This window comes from Perca flavescens, chromosome 16 (genome assembly GCF_004354835.1).
Source record: "Perca flavescens isolate YP-PL-M2 chromosome 16, PFLA_1.0, whole genome shotgun sequence".
NCBI lineage: Eukaryota > Metazoa > Chordata > Actinopteri > Perciformes > Percidae > Perca > Perca flavescens.
This window is the reverse complement of record NC_041346.1, coordinates 18,327,201-18,346,163: the sequence shown is the minus strand read 5'-3', so window position 1 is coordinate 18,346,163 and position 18,963 is coordinate 18,327,201. Positions and strand designations below refer to the sequence as shown.

Genomic DNA, 18,963 nt, shown 5'->3' with positions numbered 1-18,963 from the left:
TGTCCTCACTTGGACAGTAAATTAAACTGTAAATGCCATAATACAGGCAGTTCATAATCAGTAGCAACTTGTTTGTTATATAATTTTTCCTTAGACTAAACCACTTAGGCCAGTTCATGAGGATTTAGGAAATTATCAAGTCACAGATGAACTACATGTTGGCAGTGTTTTGTGATTAATGTAAATTATGTCATTCAGAGATGTCTCAATTGTTGTGCCACAACTCTAATGTAATTTTTTAAATGACCACAATCAAGTTAACTTTGTTATTAATATTATCCGTCCACAAAATTACCCCATAAATCATATTTTGAACCTGTATGTAGATTCTAAGTGTTTCTTTTCACATTAAGACGTGCAGTATTTGAAAGTTTAAAAGGCCATTTAAGCTGCTTAATGTTGACAGTTTGCATACATCTACAACAGAAGCATGTAAGACAAACATTTGAATTATCTACAATTAACATCTTGTTCTGAAGTAGATTGCATTCATGCTGTAGTGTTGTTAAGCTGTTTTTGCCTTTGTAGCTCATCCGCAGCTTTGTTGAGCTCCAAGGCTGTTGATGGGTTTAGCAGGCCTCACTTTGACTCTGTCCTCTCTCTGGCTGTGGCTGCTCTTTTCTAGTCGAGCTTCATGTTGCTGCTGGCTTTACCCTCTCTCTGGTTTGGGTTTTCTTATTGCTATGGGGATGTGTTGGCCTGCTATTAACAACTTTAGTGCGCTGCCACCAACTATCAGCAAAACATCACCATACAGTGAAGCTTAACTCAATAAAATCCTGTAAATAGTAGAATCATGGTTTCTGCATTAAACTCGCTCTGGTTATAGGTGGGTCTAGTCTCTAGCATGACTGAAGTCTTCTTCTATGTGCAGTCATTGCAAAACCATTGCATGCTGACAGTGGAGTTAAGATCAGGTTTCGTGTCATGTTTCAGTCTACAGGCTCAATTCCACTAGTTTCCCTCACAACACTGTGTGTCTGCATGTGTATGTCTGTGTGTGAAGTTGTGGCAATAGTGCTGTTGCAACATTGTACGCGCATACAAGTATTGTACTTTACTTATATTTAGACATCATGTGTAGTGTGAGCTTCTCCACAGAATGGAGCCTGTGTTTCAACTGTTTTTTAAAATGCTGACAAACTTGTTTTTGAGCATCATTATCAGTAACAGCTCAGCCTGTTCAGAATTGTGCACTGAAATATTCATTCCCTGTGCATAGAAATAGTCTCTTAACTATGACAGTAGTTGAGTTGCAAATATGATCCTGTATAGCTCATACCTAGGAGATATAGAAAAACATGAAATACCCTAAAATACAGATCAAGACTCTTTACTGACAATCTTTATGGTTAATAATAGGGCAAGTAATCCTAGTGTTACAATAATTGTTTGTCAAAGAAATCAGAAGGCAGACACCTCTACATCAAAAAGTGAAGGTGTGGATTTTGTTTTCTTGCGATAACCAGCATGATTACGATGTCCTATTTTAACACACAGTGTAACTGATCTGTTGCCATCTAATGAATATTTTTGTTTACTCATAAACCCCTCATAAACCCCCTCATAAAAGGCATTGAGTGACAATTGTGTGATGACATTTAAATAATGAAAATACTATAATTCAATTTTACTTTTAAATTCCCCTCTGCATCCCTATCCATTTTCACAGTTTCTCTTAACTTTTATTCTCTGAAACGTTTTGTGGTCATTTTTAGAGATGGCCCGATACCATTTTTTGCTTCCCGATACCAATTCTGATACCTGAACTTGCGTATCGGCTGATACCGAGTACCGATCCGATACCAGTGTGTCATATTTTTTATTATGTTTACTAACCGTATACTACTATCCCTGTATGGATGTGATATTATTTCTATCTTTGTTGTCAGTCTGGCTCAGGTTAAACTCTTTGTGAAACATAAACAAACACAAACAACACTTCGAACTTTCTTTTATTATGCAGTTTGACAGTCAGTTATAACGGAAAAAGAACAAAAATATACTACTTTAACATAGATTTTCTTTAAGGCTTTATACGTGGTATCGGATTGGTGCATAAACTCCAGTACTTCGCGATACCGATACCATTGTTTTAGGCAGTATCGGAGCCGATACTGGTAAGTCATTTATGTGTTCTGTCTCCAACAATCCTCTTTCCATCTCTCTGTCCGATTACAAAATTGGTTGGTTCATAATAAAAGTGCTTGAGCAACTATATTGATGTTTTTTTTAAAGACAGTCCTTTCTCTGTGTTTTCAGACTGCCAAAGGCTACATTCTCTTGTTTGATGTGCTGGGTGGAGGGGATGACAAGTCCCTCTATGAGCCTGTCTATCCAAAGTGAGTGCAGCACACATCATACTCTCACACATATTGATAGACACGTGCTTAGGTAAAGTGAGCAGAGGGGGCCAAGCTGTAGCTTGCAGGGAGCCTAAACTGTAATTTGTGCTTTTATAGAGCCATTTAACCATCATTATTATGCATGTTATATCAGTGAATATTACCTGTATCTGCTTGGGGTTAAATGTGAAAACACAATATTGTATATAAAAAACACAGCAACACTATTTTTTGACTAGTTTTGAAGCAGTGAATATCCCAAACAGTGGATATCCCAATGTTAGCCCTGCTAACTTGCTAGTGTTATTACTGCAAATGACAAAGTATAATGACATTGCTGGTTATAAGCAACAACAGCATTGATTTATATTAACCCTAAGCATCAACAGATTATTTTTTTTCCCTCTCAGGATCGTTTGCTTGCTGCATTTCGTCTCTTTAGCAATCAACCAGCAGCTGTATGTCAGTACAGCTGGTTAACAATGCCAGTAGGAATACAGAGCGCTTTACTACTAAATCCTCTTATGTAATGTTTGCGCTTTACTACATAACATATGGTTGATGAAAGCATGCAGTGAAATTTTAGCTGCTAATTGCTGCCGGTATTACTGGTTTTCTTAAATTAATATGACAGATACACTATGTGGCCAATAGTATATGGACACCTTAACATAACCTCCATATTATAGGTATCCATACAGTACAGCATAGGAGTGTCTGCCATGCTTTTATTTCTTCCTTTACTAATTCTTCTATGCTTTGTATCAAGTGTCCATGTCTTGTGTGTATGTGTGGTTTTGTATGTGTGTCTTTCACATTCCTTGACCGCATACCAGCAGAAGTCAGGCAAGTCAGGGCGTATTAATCTTTTTCAGCTCCGAGTTAAAAATGTGTTGCATTTTAGGATTTCGACAGTTTTCCTCATACATCAGTAAAATGAGTCTCTGTATTAATGTATTTGTGTTTGCACAGAGGAAGTCCTCGTGTGAAGGTGACCCCGGGTTATAAGGAGGAGCAATGTGCCCCCGCACTCTCTTTAGAGATGAAGAAGCCTGTGGATCTTGAGGCCCCCATCACCAGGTAGGATGAAGTCTTATCGTCCTTTTATCTCTTTCTCTGATTTTCTCACTCTCCTTTTGTGTTTCTCTGCATCTCTCTCATATAGACTCCAGCTCACATTCACACACTGGGACCACCAAAAGATATATTTACTGTCTTACTATCGTAATTCCAGTGCTTCCTGTAAACCAAGAGAGAGCACTGTTTATCATGCTTGGTTTTCCCCCTCCGCTTGTGCATAGCTTCAGCACTTTTTTTCATGTACAAAAAGTTTCTTCTCATTTCAAGTAATTTAAAGTCTTGTAAATTACACAGGCAAGATGTCTTCCATTAAACGTTTGAGGTAAAAACAAAATCATGTCTTTCTTGATATAGGTTTACCATTCAGTATTGACATCATTAATTTATACATTGTGTAGATTTTAAATCCCCCCGATTGTAGTATATTCAGACAGACAGTATGAGGAAAAAAAACTTGTTTTTTGAATACATAAAATGATAATTAGATGATTTTGTTCCTTCACTGTCTCTGAAAAGGCTTGTCACCATTTTAGATGGCTCAAGCCATCAGCATCACCTGTATGAAGACAGACCAATTTTCAAGCCTTTACCTGTTGTAACACACTGCTCTCAGGCCTCTAAGTGAATCATTTCATTTTCATGTAGGCCTAAACTTAATGTGCAATGAGGAAAAAATGACCATGTTATCCGTTGTTCATTGTTACCGTAGAAACCTATGGTGCTTTAAATGAGGATTTCTAAAACCTAGTCCCCAAATTATAATGACATTGATAAGAAGAAATAACCAAAGCCAAGGAACAACACTGGAGGCTGTTGGATAAGAGCCTGTATCTACTTCCTCCTTGTTTTCTCATTTCTGCTGGTTCAGTCTTTGCTAATTTCAGTTCTTTTTTTAGTTTCTTTGTTCTTCTAGTTTTTCATCTTCCCTATTATCACCCCCGCATCCTCCAACTTTACATCTTTGTTTGCTGAGTGACAAGAACATTTCTGCTCAACTTTCTTTTCGTGCGTAGTTTAGTTTATCTTTTGTTTATATTATCTGTCTTTTATGTCCTTGTGTTCATCTGTCGCATCTCCTCCGCTGTGTGTACTTGACACAGATTATAGGGTAGTCATCTGAATGAGAGCACTCACTTGGCATTTCAAAGGCACAGCTTGATTATGCAGGAAATGAGTGGGTGTCTCCTGCTGTGAAGCTACAGTAAAAGTTGTTGCCTCCTCCACAGTTAAAGTCCACTGCGCTTGACGCCCTCAACTTCCTTTCAGTTCTCCCTTTCTGACTCTTGCTTTTCTCTTATTGGTTGTCCCATTGTGCCATCTTCAGTTAGACCTTGCATACTTTATGGAAGACAATGAAGCGCTTTACACACACATAAACGCACTGTTGTTTGTTCCCTTGTGTATTAGAAGACAGTGAGAGTTGGCACGGGCAGCTATGTGGCCTCATCACAGCTGGACATTAGAAGTTTCAGGCTCCACTCAGAGGGCACAGCTGGATGATGACTACTCCACTGTTTTCTAACACTGCTGTTTGTATTCTAGTTCCCACTCTTCCTACTTACCGTCCCTACCTGTTTTCCTTTACTACTTCGTCCACAGTTTCTGTCCTATTTGTTTGGATCTCAGTGCTCATTTCTGTGTTTGTTCTTCTTCCTCCCTGCAGTCTGCAGTCCCTCCAGAAGGACTTATTGGTGTGCACTGCAGACGGCTACCTCCATGTGCTGCACTGGGACGGGCTAGGCAGCAACGGACGCAAGGCCATCTGCCTCACTACAATCCCCTTCTCGCTAGACCTGCAGTCTGCTCGAGGTTAGAGAAGAGAGCGGATTTGATTGTAGTTGACAGAAACAGAAGTTTCCAATCACTTTCTAATGCTATGGAATAAATTATAAATATAGTTTTTTCAGCTTTTCAAAGTTAAGTTCTCTCATTTAGTTGCATAGAATAATTCTGTGTGTCTGTGTGTGTGTAGGTGGTCCCTCTCTGGACCTGGAGGGAGTGTATATCCGTTGTATGGAGTATTGTGTGACCCTGGACGGCTTTGCTGTGGTTCTGAGTGACGGACGCTTGGGCTTTATCACACCGCTCAGTAACACCATCACCGCAGATGTAAGAATACTCACAGGCCAACGGTGCTGATGTTAAAACACACACTCAGCACAAAGGTCAAACACATGATCCAAACCCAGATTATAATAAATGCATAATAGTTATGACATTGAAAAAGCTGATGAAAGTCAATGATATTAAACAAAGAGAAATGTTCTCCCCTCGTATTAAAATGGTCATATATCAATAAAAAGAGCAGCCTACTTCCTTGTTTACTGCTGCAATGAACGTTACGCTGTAACCTTGGTTCACATTCCTTAATTGAAGTTTTCTTTAAAATAGTGTTAAAATCTTGTCTTGTTCTCATGAACCCAATCTTGTGTCTTGTCTCATCTCGTGAGCTGGATGTCTCGTCGCACCCCTATAAACAAGTTTTAAGATAAGTGAGAGAACTGTTAACATCCTTTATGTTTTCAGTAAAGTTTAATTTAATAACCTGAGCACCAGTAACCTCAGTATTCCTTAAGAGGACAGACACGCCGAAGCAACATGTTCAGGGCAACAAGTTTTCAGACTTTATAAATAGGGCAGCATAAACTGTTTATTAATACCCTGATAATATGAGCCAGTTCAGGACTTGCGGCTATTACTTTATCTTGGCAGGATTTTAACAGTAAGAGTATCTGTAAGATATCTTTTCACATCCAAAAAGACAAGAAGAGCTCAACATTAACACATTTTGGCTAGGAATGATGTTCTTGAAATCGGAGAAGTGGGTGTTGTTGATACAAATGTGTCCAGATATAAATGTCATATTAAAATCGTGACCAAGCAGTCTGCTGCTATTGTTTTTATTCTCTGCTCTTGAGTTTCATTTAGACTCACTAACACATTTTAAAGATAAATATAAGTGATGTTATTAAAGGAAACAAATGCTATGCTGATCTGCCACTGACATCATTCACACATTCAGTTATTTGTAATTCATAAATGTTTTTTTTGTGTGTGTGACCAGCAGCTGCAGGGCGTCTGGGCAGCAGATGTGACTGATGGCACCTGTGTGGCTGTCAACAACAAGTACAGACTGATGGCCTTTGGCTGTGCCAGGTACGTGTCTGCAACTGTCTCTCTGTTCGTATCTCTATATTACAGTGTTGGGAAGAAAACCTGGGTGTGTGTGTGTGTGTGTGTGTGTGTTTTTGTTTGCATCCGTGTGTTACAGAGATAGATTGTTGTCCATGTGGTGTGTCCAGTGTGATAATCTGTCAGTTTGTGTTTGCCGAGGCCTACCTAGTGTGTGCTCGTCAGAAACTCCCAATGGATTGTGCAATCTGCCAGGTTGGCAGGGTTTTCTCCTCTCTATTGCTCTCGCCTCTCCTTCATCTTTTTATGTTTTTTTTTTTTTTTTTTTTTTACCTTTTTTGGGAACACACACAGATGCAATTCTTCATGCAATTATTGCCCAAACAGTAAGAGAAAGTAGAGCCTGAAATCAGACTGTCTCGCTGTACAAGGAAAAAAAACATTTTCGTCTTCTGTCTTTTGAACGTTATTTGAAGACCCCTTTGAAAACACCCTTTTAGATAAAAGTGCATGTTACTCTGTAGGTCGCTGTGATTTTTACCACTGAATGAGCAAGAGGTTAACTGAAAGTCAGTAGGCAGCAACTGAAGTAATATATTTAGGCCTCTGTGATTAATCCTTTGCAATTACACACACAACGCAAATAATAACCTTGATTGTGTTTTCATTTCAGCGGCTCAGTGCTGGTGTACATGATAGACACCACGACAGGATCCATGCAGCTCTCCCACAAACTGGAGCTCACCCCAAAACACTATCCAGGTATCACAACATATGCGCCCCATCTCTCGCTTTTTCCTTCTGTCCCTGTTTTTGTCTCTCTCCTCTCTTCGTTTGTGTCACACCCGTGCACAAATTCCTCCTTAAGATAACTTGCATTCCTTCAGCTGTCTCTTGGGTGCACATGCCTGAGTTTCCCCTTAGGTCACATCTGTAGCTAAAGCTATAGCTCCCCCTAGTGGGCGAACTGCCATGAAGGCCCGTCACTATCTTAACAATTAATCTATTTCAATAGTATCTGTGTCTGTCTTGAAAAGTCTCATGTATAGAATAGAAAATACTTTGTTGTCTACTTTTGTTGTGTGAAAAAAGGTTGAATTTGTCTTTAGTTTGCATGTTCAAACTCTGCTGTTAAAAATGGTACATTAAAACACAGTAACATAAAAACACATTACACAATAGAAGCTACATTAAAATGAAAACCGGGTACTTAATGGTGAGGACTGCCTCAAGGTTAAATAAATAGATATAAAGTGCTGTCTGTTTATTTAACCTTAATTCAATCCTCACCATCAAATGGAATTTAGTTTCCTCAAAAACAACCTTAGAAGGTATTAAAAAGTCTAGCTACAGTGGCGCGGAAGCCCAGCTGTCGTATAATGATGGAATAATGTGTTGATTTTGGCAGAAACCTGATGAATAAATGATTTTAAATTGGTTATTCCATTCATCCGTTTTCTGCTGCGTATCCGGATCCAGTTCACATTGATTTAATAAATTACATCATTAAGAATTAATGTTCTACACTGCTGGGAAGTACTGGAAAAATGTGATATAATAATAAATAAGTCTAGATCATTTGGACCCTACTGGTATTCCATTGTACTTTTATACTTTAGCTAGAATGTGTTTTCATTCTATGTGGTGTTAAAAAAGGTCTTAAAAAACAGGAAAAAAAAAAAGAAGTCATTCTCCAGCTGTGATTCATGTGGGAAAGAAACAGGATTTTGTAGCTAACACACAGATGGATGGAACATTGATGACTGTATTTCAAAACACTTTGTTCAGCTACTGCCAGAGTTATCATCAAATAATACCACTCTGTGATATCAAGCTCTTGATAAAAGACCAAACATTCATGAGCTGCATGCTTCAATGCACAATATAATGTGATTTAGTGTCAAATTAGAAAATACTTAAGTGTTTGCAAAACTATTCAGGTAGTATTTTTAAAATACAATCTGCATTCTTTGCCTGTTCAGACATCTATAACAAGACGGGTCCAGTCAAGCTGATCTGCTGGTCACCTGACTACAGTGTTGCCATGGTTACATGGGAGTGTGGTGGCCTATCGCTGTGGAGTGTCTTCGGAGCCCACCTCATCTGCACTCTGGGAGAGGATTTTGCGTAAGTCTACACACACACACACACACACACACACACACACACACACACACACACACACACACACACACACACACACACTAATGCACTGATAGACACACTCCATGTAATGCAAATTCATATAAATTTATATATTCATCTTTATTGTTTTTCCTCCCCTCAGGTATCGCTCTGATGGTACCAAAAAGGACCCTATTAAAATTAGCTCTATGGCAAGTGAATTTATTTAATACATAACATAAAAGGGACACTTTAATATAAAACTCTTGATTTGTAAAGCATATTTAAGAGATTTAAGGTTACAGAAGTTATTATAAATAATGGCAGGTAATTATTTGGCAAAATTAAAAGCACAGGTGTTGTGGTTATGTTAAGATTCAGTACGTACTGAATCCTGTTATTTACAAGCAAATTGTTTTTCATTGAAGTGAAACAGAAGTAACACAGGCTGTGTAATTCTATTCTAATAAAAATAATGATATTTTTTTCTTTATTGCATGCTTTATTGTGCATGTTTAAATGATTTCTCTACGTGTTGGTACTTTGCCTGTTACATGTAAAATGTATAAATGTTACCATTGTGTGCATACTGACTAACTTGCACTCTGCCCTTTCCAGTGCTGGGGAGCAGAGGGCTACCACCTATGGGTGCTCCCGAACAAACCGGAGAGGGGAAGGCAGGAGGAACCGCAGCAAGAGGAGGAGGAGATAGTCACACCTCCCCACCCCTCCCTGCAGGCTGGCATACTGCAATTCCACTTCATTAAGAGTGCCCTCACAGTCAACCCCTGCACGGTGAGAGCAAACATACTGCAAGTTTTGTGAATATATACACACACACACACACACACACACACACACACACACACACACACACACACACACACACACACACACACACGCGCGCGCATTAAACATTCATGCTCTGTTTGTTCCTCTCTTGGCTGTACAGAGTAACCAGGAGCAGGTGTTGCTCCATGGTGAAGACCGCCTCTACCTGACCTGTGGTGACCCCTCGCAGGTCCACAGCACCTCTGACACACATCCGCACACACACTTACACCCACACGATGGCAGCCCGCTGCACCATCCCCCCAACCCCGACTCCTCTCTCTCTCAGGGACTAAGCACTTTATTGGGACACAAGCACTGGCATGTGGTCCAGGTAAGGATGCGCATTCATCACACCTGGTTTGATGGAATTTATGCAACAAATAATACAACATATATTGCGAGCATATTATGTCAGTGCAGCACCTGGCCATTCTGTAGAATCAGCAACAGAGGCTGCGATTATTTTCATTATTAATTGTTCTGCTAATAGTCTAAAACCCCAAAATATTCAATTTCATGTAAGATGAGGAAATGCAACAAATGATGAAAAGCAGGAACCATCAAATATTTGGCATTTTAGCTAATTGATCATCAAAAAGATTTTCTGCAAGCTTCCAGTATGAGATAGATCTCGAGCTATACTGAATGTAAAGAGCCTCATGGTGATGCTGACCGATACAAAGAAGCAATAAATACTGTTAACAGCAGCTAATAATGCTTAACACCAGTCACAATACCAGGGAGCTTTATTCAACAAGTGCCTTGATCGTGTGTGTGTGTGTGTGTGTGTGTGTGTGTGTGTGTGTGTGTGTGTGTGTGTGTGTGTGTGTGTGTGTGTGTGTGTGTGTGTGTGTGTGTGTGTGTGTGTGTGTGTGTGTGTGTGTGTGTGTGTGTGTGTGTGTGTGTGTGTGTGTGTGTGTGTGTGTGTGTGTGTGTGTGTGTGTGTGTGTGTGTGTGCGCGCATATATAGTTCAATGGATACAAGCTTTAGTCTATTATCTTGTATTTCTCATAGTATTTTTGTATTCCTCTAGATTCACATCACCTACCTAGAGAGCAACTGGCCTATACGGGTAAGTATGGGAACATGTGTGTTTGTAATTTTGACTCCTGGAGTCTACAAAGCAGTAATGTTAATATAAATGGCCATAAAACTGTTTGTGTGTGTTTGTAGTTTGCAGCCATAGATACAGCAGGCAGGTGCATGGCTGTAGCAGGGAGGCGGGGCTTTGCACACTACTCCTTATTCACAAGGAAATGGAAGCTGTTTGGAAACATCACTCAGGTATGTGACATTGTAAACTGGAAGATAATAACCCTCTCTAATGGCTTCAATACAATTGTCAATGAACAACTGGTGACTTACTTTGTAGGGCTGTATTGGCAAGAATCTGGCGATACGATACGTATCACGATACATGGATCATGATTCAATATATTTTGATACTGTGCGTAAGGCGATATATTGGGATTTTTAGTATAGTGGAAGTATAATTTTAGAAAAACTAATCTTTAAAAAAAGACATGATGTGCATAAAAGTCAAAGAAGTTTACTTTAGGTAAACAATTCAATACACAGGTTCTTAGTGAGCAAATTTTTATATGCTAAAGTAGGCCAAAGTTCAGCCATAGCTACATTGTTAGCTTCGAGCAAAAAGTCAGGCCCTGCTAGGCACTGTTAGGCAAGGACACTAGTTGTGCGTCTCAGCATAGCCATCTAGCGGTAGGGGGTTTAAACACAACATAAACGTGAACCACTGTCTTATATTTTTGCAGGTAAACTAAAAAAAAGATTATTGCGTTTTTGAAAATCGATACAGTATTGCAAAATTAAATACCACGATACTCAAGTGTAGCGATTTTTTTTCTTACACCCCTATTACTTTGAAAGAATTCTGCCAGAATTTCTTTATTTCTATATGGATCTACATCCTTGGTGTAATATATGCCATCATGTAGTCTGCAGAGCTAGCTTCTCTATCACAAGCTAGCTGTCAAATATTTTATTTTAGGTTAAAGTTGTGTTTTGTGCCCAAGTAAATATTGTTAACGTGTGTTTGCATTTTTTCTGTAGGAGCAGAACATGACAGTGACGGGAGGTCTGGCTTGGTGGAAGGACTTTGTGGTGGTGGCCTGTTACAATTTTATAGACCAGCAAGAGCAGGTGAGACTGAAGCACCACTTATTGTTTCTCATAAATTCCACTATTTCTTTCTATTTATTGTGGTTTTAGTTTTGTTACATTCATTAGGACACTTCCCTCTGTTCTCCCTTTGTTGACACTAGTTGAGGCTCTATCAACGCTCATCCAACCTGGACAACGCTTTTGCATCCGTGACTAAGCTGCAATCAGACACTCTGTTGCTCAATGTCTTCAGAGACATGATCATCCTGTTCAGAGCGGACTGCTCCATCTGCCTCTATAGCATAGAGAGGAGGAACGACAGGTGGGCTCCTGTGTACACACATTGCACTTTCAGTCTTCAACTCCACAGCACTCACTGTCTTAAACCTGACATTGATCTTTTCCCAGGATAATCTCATGTGTTTACATTCTGCCAGGCCTTCATTTTTGTCCAACTTTGTCCTGTAGTTTTTTTTTTTACTTGGAACATATTTGCTTTGTGTGCCTTGTAACAGTAAGGACGATGAGGCCTGATGGATTATACATACTAAACCTTTACACACTGTTTTTACAATTTATATCTGTTTTTACAATTTATATCTAAGTAAGAATTAGCCAAACTTCTTTTGATAAACTGGATACTATTCTTTACATTGAACACATTTCTTCCTTTCAAACACTCTAGTACCAGGGAAATCCTTGGCACCTGTAGTCATAATAGTGTTAAGTAATTGTGTTACTTAGCCACATTTTCCCTTGGGAAAAGAGGCTTTTAGTAAAAGCTATTGACCTAAAACCCCATCACATGACAGAACTGGGCCCCAGCGGAGTAGACATTTAATTAACAGTGTTTGGCTAGCCTATGAACCTTAAAAAAATATTTCTGCGCACTGCAATTTAGTGACCTTTATTTCCCAGTCAAGTACATTGAATTAAGTGAATCAAGGAACCTCCCTAAATAAAATATTTAAGTAAGCTGCATCAAGTTGTTTGCCAGCATTTTGGAACATTGTCTGTGTAGACTTTTAAAGAAAATGAGATTCTGCTTAGCAGTCGCATGTTGTTGCTTGTCTTCATTTTTTTTGTGCCTTAGTGTTTTTACCTGGAGGTCATGATTTTGTTTTTATAATATATTCACCTCTCTTTAATATTTCAGTCCACACCCGACAGCCAGCGTGGAGTTGTTGCAGGAGGTGTCAATGTCTCGCTACATCCCTCACCCTGCCCTCGTGGTTTCTGTCACACTCACCTCTGTGCGCACAGAGACTGGCATCACATTGAAAGCCCCGCAGCAGGTAACACACATATAGTACACACACACCTACGCTGACCTATACGGTCTCTACAGGTTGCATGTGCATTCATGTTTTATGTGTGTGTCCATCTCAGGCCTGCATGGCAGAGAGCATCATGTTGAATCTGGCTGGCCAGTTGATCATGCTACAGAGGGACCGTTCAGGACCGCAGGTACGAGAGAAGGAGACGCCTGCCAACAACAAGAAGCTGGTGAGTTTGAACAATAAGCAATGCAGTGGTGTTTCCTGGTCTCAGGTTAGACTTGTGTGTTGTGCACCAGTGCGTCAAGTATTTTTTTTCCTGTGCTCTTGCTAAAACAACAGGGGAAACTTTTGCAGGGGAAAAAGGAGAACCTATACTAATGCAACCCTCTTAAATTTTACAAATAATTAATGTTGTGCAACATTTTACCCCTTGTTCAAACTGCCCAGCTCTAGGGTAAATGTTGCTAACAAATCACTATATCACTGGCGCATTCAATTTCCAGGGCACTATTTCACAAAAGCAGAATTTATAAATCCAGGATAACCGATAAAGCGTGGCTTGACATAGTCTGATCTGTGTGTCCTGGCTTTGTGCGTTTCACCACAGCCAAGCCAGGCTGAGGAGGTAGGACTAGGTCGAGCCAGGATGAAGTAATTTGGATAGATGCGCGTTCACAGCTTTTGTTTTTACAGACTGCGAGGTCGATCACAGATTTACTGATGCTGAAATGGAGAATATGTGTGCATGCTTTACACAGCGTGAGCAGCAGCTTCTTATGAAAGTTTGATGAAGTGAAATCTGTCATAATGATCACATTCAAGGAGTTAGGCTACTAATCATTTGCACAAATTAACAGTTGTACATTTTGCCTTAAAAGTGAGCAGAATGGTTTCAGTTAAGAGCAGTGGTTCAAAAATGTACATTTTTAGACGTTTAGATCGTTCAGTCCGTTAACTCGCTATTATCTGCCACGCTTTTTCTCGCTGTTTTATTACAGCGGCCGAGTTTCCTTCTTCCCATGTATGCTTTACTTCTTCGTATATATTGACATAGAAAAGAAAATCACTAAAGAAATTAAATTCTGAAATCTAAAAACTATGAAAATAATTAAGTGATAAATTCAGTGCACACTGTAAACATGACTGTAACACAGTGTTTGTCAGCCTTTTCTAATCCTCTCAACATCTGCCATACTATATTCACCAAACTGTTAACAACAAAATGAACACCAGTCTTCATAAACACAATATAACAGCAACAATGACTGTCACATGAATAATTAAAAAAACAAGGTCACAATGTTAAAATAATAACAGTACTTAACTGAACAGCAATATGTACCGGTTGTATTTTAATGCAGGCTAATAACAAAAAGGTAAAACCACTGCGGAGTGATCAGAAAAGCCTGGTCAGGAGCAGGCTAGATGCACAGAATAAATCTCCATGGTAATTTATCTGCCTCTGCTTTCGTGAAACTGATTCAAAGTTAAATTCATCAACGATAACTGGGAAATCCTGGCTTAATCTGCTATCTAGGTTTTGTGGAATAGCCCTCTGGTGATCTTGACGCTGGCCTGATGATCTTTAGTTGAGGTGCGAGTTTTTTTCAGATCTGTAGCCTTTGGCGTCACTGTCACGTGTGAGACAATATAACTGTTGGAGTTAGTTCTAATCTTTTAGGTCTACAACTAAAGCAGCATGCTATTGTTATGGTGCGATGGAAATATTTATTATTAAATCCCTATAACAATTGTTCTTTCTCCCCTAGCTACCATTTTGTCCTCCGGTGGTGCTGGCCCAGTGTGTGGAGAATGTCTGGACCACCTGTCGCTCCAACAGGAAGAAGCGCCACCTGCTGGAGGCCCTGTGGTTGTCTTGCGGTGAGGCGGGCATGAAAGTCTGGCTGCCGCTGTTTCCCCGAGACCATCGCAAGCCCCACTCCTTTCTCTCCAGGCGCATCATGCTGCCCTTCCACATCAACATCTACCCGCTCGCTGTGCTTTTCGAGGATGCCCTGGTACTGGGGGCAACCAATGAGACTGTGCTCTACGATGGGCTGCAGGGATCCTCTGAGCCTCTGGAGGCGCTGTTCCCCTACTGCACCGTAGAGAGGACCTCCCAGATCTACCTCCATCACATCCTGAGGCAGCTGCTGGTCCGCAACCTTGGTGAACAGGTATGTCTCATACTAGGGGGGAAATGGATACAAAACACTTAGACAAACTTTAGTCTTTGCATTCTGTGGACCGTGTATGTGAATACAACCGTTCCATATTATGATCATATTCATGAGGCCTTTGATTGATTACACACCTACAAAGTCCATTCCTTCCTTCCTTCCGTCCATTCTTCTTTCCATTCATTCTCTCCCACAGGCTTTGATGCTGGCTCAGTCGTGTGCCTCCCTCCCCTACTTCCCGCATGTCATGGAGCTGATGGTGCACGTCGTGCTGGAAGAAGAGGCCACATCGCGGGAGCCCATCCCCGACCCTCTGCTGCCCACCGTGGCCAAGTTCATCACCGAGTTCCCCCTCTTCCTCCAGACCATCGTCCACTGTGCAAGGAAGACGGAGTACGCCCTGTGGAACTACCTGTTTGCCGCTGTGGGAAACCCCAAAGATCTGTTTGAGGAGTGTCTCATGGCTCAGGACCTGGACACCGCAGCCTCCTATCTGATTATACTGCAGGTAGTGACACACTGACACATCGTGCACATATTCTGTTTTTATTGCAGGGATTATCAGACATTTTTAGCCTAGGACAGAAGTATAAAAAAAAAAAATAGTCCCACCGCGGATAAAATCATTGTGCATACCTGACTAAATCTGTTGAGGGTGTCATGGTATCATAAAATGTTCCCAGCCTTCATCTTTCTCCGTCTCTTCCATCTGTCCCTTCTGGTGTCCCGTCCCTCTCTGTAAAGAACATGGAGGTCCCAGCGGTGAGCAGACAACACGCCACTCTACTCTTTAACACGGCACTTGAGCAGGGCAAATGGGACCTCTGCCGGCACATGATCCGATTCCTCAAAGCTATTGGCTCTGGAGAGATGGAGACTCCGCCCCCAACACCCACCACTCAGGTATTTTCCATTTCAGCAAATCTGAATCCAACCCATCAGGCTTTGTACCCACAAACATTATGCTTTGCTGTAAACATGAAACTGTAAACTGTGTATCTCTGTCTTTAGGAACCCAGCTCAACGGGCGGTTATGAGTTCTTCAGAAATCGAAGTATCAGTTTGTCACAGTCGGCAGATGCCATCACTACGGGCAAGTTCAACCTGCAGAAGACCTTCAGTATGCCCTCTGGACCATCATCTAAAGGGTATGGACACACACACACACACACACACACACACACACACACACACACACACACACAGTATGATGTTTTGTTCAAAATGGCCTCACTGTAACATCAAAATGTTTCCACATTTTCTTTCTCTATCTCTCCTTCTTCCTATGTTCATTTCTGTCAGTCGGGATGCGGAGTGCGCGGAGAACATGTATATTGACATGATGCTCTGGCGCCACGCCCGCCACCTCCTGGAGCAGGTACGCCTCCGCGACCTGGGTTGCTTCTCTGCACAGCTGGGCTTCGAACTCATCGGCTGGTTGTGTCGCGAACGAAACCGCGTGGCCCGAGTTGAGGATTTTGTTTCTGCGCTGAAGAGACTCCATAAGGATTTTCTCTGGCCCTTCCCTGTTATTCCTGTGGGCAGCGTCAGCTCGCCTCTGAAGAACGGACGGTGTCGCCCGGGTGAGGATTCAGGCAATACAGGAGTTGTCTAGGAAACTGACCAAACCTCAATCAGTCTGTTTGGTGTTGTTGCTAAAAGCACACAGGAAGGGATTAACCCATAAATACTTGAAAATGTACATCAGTAAGAACATTTTTAACATTAACATGTGAACTGGGGTTTCTGCTTCCCCAGGTCACAATACTTATGGCTCTAATATTATAATATAATATTTCATGGTTTTTTTGTTCTGTTGCTACTGTTAAGTGCTGAGCACGCAACTGTTGAAGTCGCAGTCAGCTGACAGCCTGTTGAACAGCGACATGGACACGGCACCCCCTCAGGCAGCTTCCAGCAACCTCACCTGGCTGGACGGGCTCGGCCAGAGGGCCAAAGACATGGACACGGCGTCGTCTGCTCACTCCAACCAACACTCGCCGCAGACACATGATGCGTTCCTGTCCCTGCTCACCAACAAAGGTAACAAGACTCCAACACTTCATCCTTGTCCAGCTATTAACATATATAAAAGGAACTCACCCACTGTCACCAGCTTTCCATAGCCCTCCTGAAGACATGCCATTGTCTTTTTTTTTTTTCTCTCACTCTTATTCCTCCTCTTGCTTTTCTGCACCCCTTAAGTGGAAGAGTACAGTGTCGGCTCGGCCACAGACCTGACAGAGACCAGCTCGGTGGTGGATGGGGATTGGACGATGGTTGATGAGAACTCCTCCACTCTGAGCCTGAGCCAGGCCGAGTTGGAGCACATCTCCATGGAGCTGGCCAACAAAGGCCCACACAAGTCCCAGGTGCAGCTCAGGTGAGACGCCGGCACTAAACCTCACTTCTATGATCCCGCTGCAGTGTCTTTGTTTGTTACCCGCTTTAATTCAATGAGAAACCAAAGGCAGTACTTGACAGCTGTGCCTCTCCGTTTCTTTCAGGTATCTCCTTCATGTGTTCATGGAGGCGGGCTGTCTGGAGTGGTGTGTAGTGATTGGTTTGATCCTGCGGGATGCCAGCGTCATAAAGCAGGTGATTGGCTTCCTGGACAGCCCCGAGGTTCCCCAAGAAACTGTGCAGAGTATCCGCAACGGCTTATTGGCTGTCGACACATGGGTCTCCACTAACTGGTGGGTATGGCTCATAACTATGTTTTATTTTATGTTTTTAGGTAATTAAATAGAAATTTAAAATAGAAATCACTTGTTAAATACTGCAATTTTTGGAATCAGAATTTTATGTGATGAACTTAACAGCATTGGTTTAGGCAGCTGTGATCATAAACATGACAGTAGCATTGTAACACTAGGAATGTTTAAAATGTGCTTGTGTTTGTGTTTTAGCAAAAGTGGAATGGTGAAGGGCATCATACCCAGTTTAACCTTGTCCTCTCCTCCATCCCTCTTCTTCTTTTTCCAGCCTGGGTTACAAACCATTTCTCCACCTGATCCAGCCGCAGCTGCAGGAGCTGATGGATTCAGCAGCTGAGCAGGTGCAGCCTGAGTCCTTCCAGCCCACCGGCCAGAGCTCCAAGCTCAGCGGCTCCGAAGGGCTGGGAGGTGCTGCGCTACCGCGGCCGGAGGACAGTAGAGGAGTAGCGGCTCCGCTTGGCCTGGCCCTGCCCTCCCTCGAACCTGTGGGAGGTTTTCCCCGCCCACCCTCTGAGGACTGCCCTCCTGAACAGACAGAGGAGCAGGGAGAGGAGGAGGGAGCCTACGACTGCACCTTGTCCTGAAGCCGGTGTGTGTGTGTGTGTGTGTGTGTGTGTGTGTGTGTGTGTGTGTGTGTGTGTGTGTGTGTGTGTGTGTGTGTGTGTGTGTGTGTGTGTGTGTGTGTGTGTGTGTGTGTGTGTGTGTGTGTGTGTGTGTGTGTGTGTGTGTGTGTGTGTGTGTGTGTGTGTGTGTGTGTGTGTGTGTGTGTGCAGAGTACCTCTCCTGCAGATTCTCAACTTCAGTCAGTATTATCCACTCATCAGATTTGCCCTCTGTGTCAACGAGAACCCCTGTGGATACGGAGCGACAGACAGCCTGACTGGCACAAAGACACACCCAACCAGAGACGGGGTTCAGTCGGATGGTTCCTTTTCTAAAAGGCCTCATTTTACCAAAATGTGCGGTTAGACAAAAGGCAACCTATGTCCATTTGTGTGTTTATACATGAGGTTGTGGTGTTTGGAAGCTGTAGACCAGCACAGGAAAGCACCAAGCTTTTTTTCTTTTTATTATTCCAAGACAGATTGTTTGTTTTGTGTGCGTAACTTTTATTTGGCACTCATTCAAGTGCAACTGGAGACTTTG

At 41.8% G+C, this 18,963-nt stretch overlaps 1 protein-coding gene across 2 annotated transcripts in view; it reads left to right on the top strand.

The window, feature by feature from the left end:
- ric1 (RIC1 homolog, RAB6A GEF complex partner 1) overlaps nucleotides 1-18,421 on the top strand; it is a 33,062-nt gene extending 14,641 nt beyond the window's left edge. Inside the window, exons 3-27 of one of the 2 annotated variants that reach the window (XM_028601408.1) lie at nucleotides 2,263-2,342; nucleotides 3,318-3,425; nucleotides 5,089-5,234; nucleotides 5,398-5,534; nucleotides 6,493-6,581; nucleotides 7,231-7,319; nucleotides 8,540-8,684; nucleotides 8,845-8,893; nucleotides 9,300-9,476; nucleotides 9,634-9,846; nucleotides 10,550-10,588; nucleotides 10,690-10,800; nucleotides 11,590-11,679; nucleotides 11,802-11,962; nucleotides 12,797-12,935; nucleotides 13,030-13,146; nucleotides 14,690-15,097; nucleotides 15,297-15,608; nucleotides 15,845-16,003; nucleotides 16,112-16,248; nucleotides 16,403-16,683; nucleotides 16,931-17,143; nucleotides 17,306-17,483; nucleotides 17,608-17,796; nucleotides 18,086-18,421. In XM_028601408.1, coding sequence (XP_028457209.1) covers nucleotides 2,263-2,342; nucleotides 3,318-3,425; nucleotides 5,089-5,234; nucleotides 5,398-5,534; nucleotides 6,493-6,581; nucleotides 7,231-7,319; nucleotides 8,540-8,684; nucleotides 8,845-8,893; nucleotides 9,300-9,476; nucleotides 9,634-9,846; nucleotides 10,550-10,588; nucleotides 10,690-10,800; nucleotides 11,590-11,679; nucleotides 11,802-11,962; nucleotides 12,797-12,935; nucleotides 13,030-13,146; nucleotides 14,690-15,097; nucleotides 15,297-15,608; nucleotides 15,845-16,003; nucleotides 16,112-16,248; nucleotides 16,403-16,683; nucleotides 16,931-17,143; nucleotides 17,306-17,483; nucleotides 17,608-17,796; nucleotides 18,086-18,401 — 4,083 coding nt within the window. In that variant the 3' untranslated portion in view covers nucleotides 18,402-18,421. Of the gene's footprint in view, nucleotides 1-2,262; nucleotides 2,343-3,317; nucleotides 3,426-5,088; nucleotides 5,235-5,397; nucleotides 5,535-6,489; nucleotides 6,582-7,230; nucleotides 7,320-8,539; nucleotides 8,685-8,844; nucleotides 8,894-9,299; nucleotides 9,477-9,633; nucleotides 9,847-10,549; nucleotides 10,589-10,689; nucleotides 10,801-11,589; nucleotides 11,680-11,801; nucleotides 11,963-12,796; nucleotides 12,936-13,029; nucleotides 13,147-14,689; nucleotides 15,098-15,296; nucleotides 15,609-15,844; nucleotides 16,004-16,111; nucleotides 16,249-16,402; nucleotides 16,684-16,930; nucleotides 17,144-17,305; nucleotides 17,484-17,607; nucleotides 17,797-18,085 lie in introns of both variants that reach the window. The other variant, XM_028601407.1, reaches the window with a different exon arrangement.
- The last annotated feature ends 542 nt before the right edge of the window (nucleotides 18,422-18,963 follow it).